At 52.5% G+C, this 6,227-nt stretch overlaps 1 protein-coding gene across 1 annotated transcript; it reads left to right on the forward strand.

Moving 5' to 3' along the window:
- Positions 1-4,357: 4,357 nt before the first annotated feature.
- LOC130967162 (uncharacterized) lies at positions 4,358-5,629 on the forward strand. Its single transcript, XM_057891983.1, has 2 exons — positions 4,358-4,828; positions 4,949-5,629. Exons 1-2 carry the CDS (start codon positions 4,358-4,360, stop codon positions 5,627-5,629), a joined length of 1,152 nt encoding a protein of 383 aa, XP_057747966.1.
- The last annotated feature ends 598 nt before the right edge of the window (positions 5,630-6,227 follow it).

Raw genomic sequence — 6,227 nt, forward strand, 5'->3', positions numbered from 1 at the left:
ACAGCAACTGTGAGGAAGCTTCGAGGAAGGTGGGCCTATCCTTGCAGGGCCCACCTTTGACACGGTACAAATGGGGAAGGACTTGCCCTTCCCCCAAGGTACGTCACACACTCCATCTAACATATCCTCGCCTGCACACTAGCTGACTAGAGCGTCGGAGTGTCTTTGCAGGTGGCACCCCCTCTTCCCTCCACAACGAGAGCTCGGCTACCCGCAGATCCGAACCCAGCACGATCGCGATTAGAGCGTCCTCACCCCCCTCAACAACCATCCGAATTATCCGGTAACCGACCACCGAACATTGGTGCCGTCTGTGGGGACGCCTAAATGGACGTCGTACCAGGGCACGGAGACCAAGACCGAGGGGCCGGAGTAGAGGGGGCAGCCTCCGTCGCTTCACTAAGAGGACGGCGAAGGTCCCCTCGACAACGCACTGAACCACACACGAGGGCACGACCCTTCGGGTGAACGGGCGGCGACAGCGCCGTAATAATGCAGGAGCTGCGCCACAGGGTCCAGAACCTGGAGCGGCAACTGGCCGATCGGGAGCACGACCAACGAACCACCGATCCCAGCTACTCCCCATCTCCTGAAAGTCAAGAGAGAGATTCCCACCGAAGCCGCCTACGACGCGCCTCCGCATCCCGAACGGAAGCGGAGAGCACTCGTGAAGAGTCACCCATCCCGAGAAGACGAAATGACACAATCATCTACTCCCGAGGCAAGGAAACACGCCACACGCGACGAGGTCGCGAAGATGAGGAAGGAAGGTCCGAGAGGACACGGCAACCCGTGATAATGGGCGCCACCCCGTTTCATCGATCCATCCTCGAAGTCCGGCTGCCAAAGCACTTCGACAAACCAACGGACATGAGGTACGATGGAACTCAAGACCCTCTGGAACACCTCACGGCTTTCGAAGCAATGATGAATCTAGAAGGAGTAGGGGACGAGGTGAGGTGCCGAGCCTTCCCGGTGACTCTGGCAGGACCCGCGATCAGATGGTTTAACGGCCTCCTGCAAGGGTCAATCTACGAGTTTTCGGACATCAGCCGTGCCTTCCTGGCCCAGTTTACAACACGAATAGCAAAGGCAAAGCACCCGATCAACCTTCTGGGGATAACCCAGAGACAGGGAGAGCCGACCAGAAAATACCTGGATCGGTTCAACGACGAATGCTTGGAAATCGACGGCCTAACCGATTCGGTGGCCAGCCTTTGTCAGACGAACGGCCTCCTCAACGAGAACTTTCGAAAACACCTTACCCCGAAACCAGTCTGGACGATGCACGAGATCCAAATGGTGGCCAAGGAGTACATAAATGAAGAGGAAGTCAGCCAAGTCGTGGCTGCCAATAAACGGCAGCCCGGCTACAACCAACCTAGGCAACAAGGTAATGGAGAAAGACTAAAAGAACAATCCAGGGAAGGAGCGCCGAGCAGGGAACCCAGGCAATTCCCCCGGGTCGGGAAATTCACCAACTACACGCCGCTCACTCTTCCCATCATGGAAGTTTATCAGCAAATCGCCGAGAAAGGAATCCTGCCGAAGCCCCGACCACTCAAGGACCGTACGGGAGGAAACAAGAACCTCTATTGTGACTATCACAAGGGCTATGGCCACCAAACACAGGATTGCTTTGACTTGAAGGATGCACTAGAACAGGCGATAAGGGAGGGTAAGCTGGCAGAATTCTCTCATCTTATCAGGGAGCCAACAAGGCGCCATCGCGACCAAGACGAAGAAGGCAAAACCCGTTCGACGAAGCGGCGACAAGAGCCAGAAGACGGAGACCACGGCCTCACCGTGGTAAACGTGGTGACGGCCAAAAACACCGCGCCAAGGTCATGATCGGCGCACAAAAAAGATGTTAAGGTCTTGGCGGTCTCCTCCTCTTTGGTGCGAAACTCTAAGAAGCCCCTTCCATTTCTTTCGGCCCGGAAGACCAATGGTTCGACGACGCCCCTGAAAACCCACCTATGGTCATCACGGCCAGGATAGGAACCGGCCTCATTAAACGAATCCTTGTCGACACGGGGGCAGACTCGAACATCATGTTCCGCAACGTATTTGACGCGCTGGGACTAAGGGACGCCGACCTGACGACTCACCAGCACGGTGTCATTTGACTGGGCGATCACTTCATCAAACCTGATGGAGTGATATCCCTGCCGATCTCAGTGGGACAGACTCAGGGCCGAAGGTCGGCGATGGCCGAGTTCGTGATACTCTGAGATTCCACCGCCTACAATATCATCTTGGGAAGGAAAACCATTAACGATGTTGAAGCGATAATCAACACGAAGCTGCTAGTCATGAAGTTCGTTACCAATGACGGATCTATAGGGTCCATAAGAGGAGACCTCGAGACGGCAGTCACTTGCGACAATGCCAGCCTCTCCCTAAGGAAGAAATCCAAAGAGGCGTCCGGCGTGTTCCTAGCTGACTTGGACGCCAGAGTAGACGACAAACCCAGATCGGAACCGGAGGGGGACCTGGAAAAATTTGTGATCGGTGACACGGAGGAAAAATTCACGTTCGTCAAACAAGAATCTCCCATACGAGTTGAAGGACCCCTTGGTCGAAATGATCAGGGCCAATAGGGATTTGTTTGCCTGGACACCGGCCGACATGCCGGGCATAGACCCCAGAGTTATGTCACACCATCTGGCCGTCAAGTCGGAAGCACGCCCGGTAGCCCAACGAAGGAGAAAGATGTCACGGGAGAGGGCAGAAGAGGTGGCCAGGCAGACGGCCAGCCTCCTAGAAGCAGGCTTCATACGAGAAATCGATTACTCGACATGGCTCTCGAATGTAGTCCTAGTAAAAAAGCACAGCGGCAAATGGAGAATGTGCGTAGATTACTCCGACCTTAACAAGGCATGCCCTAAAGATTGTTTCCCCCTCCCTAACATAGACGCGCTCGTCGATGCTGCAGCGGGTTACTGTTACCTGAGCTTCATGGACGCCTACTCCGGCTACAACCAGATACCGATGCACCGTCCAGACGAGGAAAAGACAGCGTTCATAACGCCGGGGGGAACCTTCTGTTATAAGGTTATGCCATTCGGCCTAAAAAACGCAGGGGCAACATACCAAAGACTGATGAACAAGATATTCCATGACCTCATAGGCAAGACAGTGGAGGTCTATGTAGACGACATCCTCGCGAAAACAACACGACCCGACGACCTCCTCAATGACCTGGCAAAAGTGTTCGCGTCTCTCCAACAACATGGCATGAGGCTCAATCCCCTCAAATGTGCCTTCGCCATGGAAGCTGGAAAGTTCCTAGGATTCATGATAACTCAGAGAGGGGTAGAAGCCAACCCGGAGAAATACCAAGCGATACTCCAGATGAAGAGCCCAGGCTGTATCAAGGACGTCCAGAGGTTGGCGGGGCGGCTGACCTCGTTATCACGATTTCTCGTGGCATCAGCAACAAAGGCACTACCCTTCTTTAACCTCATGAAGAAAGGGATAGCGTTCGAATGGACGCCCGCATGCGAGGAAGCCTTTCGGCACTTCAAGGAAATCCTGGCGGCACCCCCTGTGCTCGGGGAGCCAAAGGACGGGGAACCATTATATCTATACCTCGCCATAACAGGAGAAGCCCTGGCCGCAGTTCTAGTGTGAGAAGAAGGAAGGACTCTTGACCTCAGAATTAAGGTACAACAAACTGGAAAAGCTAGCTCTGGCACTCTTGACCTCCTCACGGAGGTTAAAGCAATACTTCCAAGGTCACTAGGTTGTCGTAAGAACGGACCAGGAAATCCGACAAGTACTTCAGAAACCCGATCTGGCGGGAAGGATGATGACTTGGTCCATTGAACTTTCCCAATACGACATACGATACGAATCCCGGCAAGCCATCAAGGCGCAGGCAATGGCAGATTTTCTGGTAGAAGTAACGGGAGACCCGACCGAAGAAACGAGCACACGGTGGAAGCTCCACGTGGACGGAGCCTCCAACCAGACATCCGGAGGTGCCGGGATCATCCTGGAAAGCCCAGTTGGAGTCGTATACGAGCAGTCGATCAGGTTCGAATTCCCCGTTTCGAACAACCAGGCAGAATACGAAGCCCTCATAGGAGGCCTAACCCTAGCAGCAGAAGTCGGAGCAAGAAGGCTGGAAGTATGCAGCGATTCGCAGGTCGTCACCTCCCAGGTAAACAGGAGCTATCAAGCCTGAGACTCATTATTACAAAAGTACTTGGAAAAAGTCAAGGATTTGAGCCAAAAGTTTGAGGAGGTCACGATCCACCACGTGCCCAGAGAAAGGAACACACGGGCAGATCTCTTATCAAAGCTGGCCAGCACTAAACCGGGAGAAGGCAACCGATCTCTCATCCAAGGCATGACGAGGGAGCCGGCGGTCACCCTACATCTATCAAAGCTGGGTTCTTCATGGCTAGACCCCATCACCAGCTTCTTAGAAAACGGCAAACTCCCCGACGACGAAAAGGGTGCCGCGAAACTGAGAAGGGAAGCAGCCAAATACGCGGTCATTCAGGGACAGCTATTCAAGAAAGGGCTCAACCAGCCCCTACTGAAATGTTTACATCCCGACCAGACGGACTACGTCCTCAGGGAAGTCCATGAAGGCTGGTTCGGACACCACATAGGGGGCAAAGCCTTAGCAAGGAAGTTAATCCGAGCTGGATACTATTGGCCGTCGATGATGGCAGACTCTAAAGAATTCGTCAGAAAATGTGTCAAGTGTCAAGAGAACGCCAATTTCCACAAGGCACCGGCCTCCGAGTTAAGCCTGTTAACGTCCTCCCGACCGTTCTCGCAATGGGGAGTCGATCTCTTGGGGCCCTTCCCAGTCGGTCCCGGGCAAGTCAAGTACCTCATAGTCGCCATTGACTACTACACCAAATGGATAGAGGCCGAGCCGCTGGCTAGCATATCCTCATCCAATTGCAGAAAATTCATGTGGAGGCAGGTAATAACGCGATTCAGGATTCCAGAGGTCGTTATCTCGGACAACGGCACACAGTTTACCGACAAGAAGTTCACAGAATTCCTCACCGGCCTGGGTATAAGACAGAAGTTCTCCTCGGTAGAGCACCCCCAAACAAACGGACAGGTGGAATCCGCGAACAAGATTATCCTGTTAGGGCTCAAGAAGCGATTGGATAATAAAAAAGGCGCTTGGGCCGATGAGCTAGCCTCGGTCCTCTGGTCTTACCGAACAACTGAACAGTCCTCCACCAAGGAGACTCCTTTTCGACTGACATACGGGTTAGATGCGGTTATACCCGTGGAAATCGGGGAACCGATCCCCCGGCTACTTTTGAAAGGAGTGGAGGAAGCTGTGGAGAAGGACCTAATAGATGAAGCCAAAGAAATGGCCCATTTGACGGAGACGGCGCTAAAACAAAGAATGGCCCTGCGCTACAACACCAAAGTGCTCAAAAGGGAGTTTGAACCAAACGATCTTGTCCTAAGGCGCAACGACATCGGCCCACCGACCCTTGGAGCAGGCAAGCTGGCGGCAAACTGGGAAGGCCCCTATAGAATAAAAAAAGTGATGGGTAAAGGTGCTTTCAAGTTAGAAAGGCTCGACGGCAAGGAAATCCCAAGAACATGGAACGCGAACAACTTGAGAAGATTCTACTCCTAGCGCATGAGGCAACATGCCGACCAATCGAGCTAAGTAGTTAATTCGCGGATTTGTACTTTTCATTATGCCCTATGAGCCTTTTATGTGATTACCGAATAAGATATACTTGTGCAAATTCTCTCTCTTTTGTTTTGTTCTCCTTTTCTAGACAACCCGCGCCATTACAACTCGACAACGATGCGTGGCCCCGGGACTGATCACCCCGGGAGCCCTTCAACTGCCGCAATAGCAAATGACTATACTAAAAAGCCACGACCCGTTAATATAAACGACAACTATAAACCAATAACGGTTAATAGAAACGATAACACAACCAGGCGAATAAGAAAGTATTAACTACGGTAAAGCGGGCAAACGACCAAAAAGTCAATTGTTCACAAAAGCCAAAACGAAACGGCTAAACCAAAAAGTTTTACACAGAAAAAGAGGATTCATTTCTTAGGAACGTCATCAATCTTGCCGTCTTTGATCACCTTGAAGACGCCAATCGCCGACGTGTCGAAATCGGGAGCAACAATTTTGACCTGAGCTTTAAGGGCCTCCTCGGTCGCCAGGATCGCACCCTTCCCTTGCTTGACAACGTCTTTATACTTTGTTT

This window comes from Arachis stenosperma, chromosome 3 (genome assembly GCF_014773155.1).
Source record: "Arachis stenosperma cultivar V10309 chromosome 3, arast.V10309.gnm1.PFL2, whole genome shotgun sequence".
NCBI lineage: Eukaryota > Viridiplantae > Streptophyta > Magnoliopsida > Fabales > Fabaceae > Arachis > Arachis stenosperma.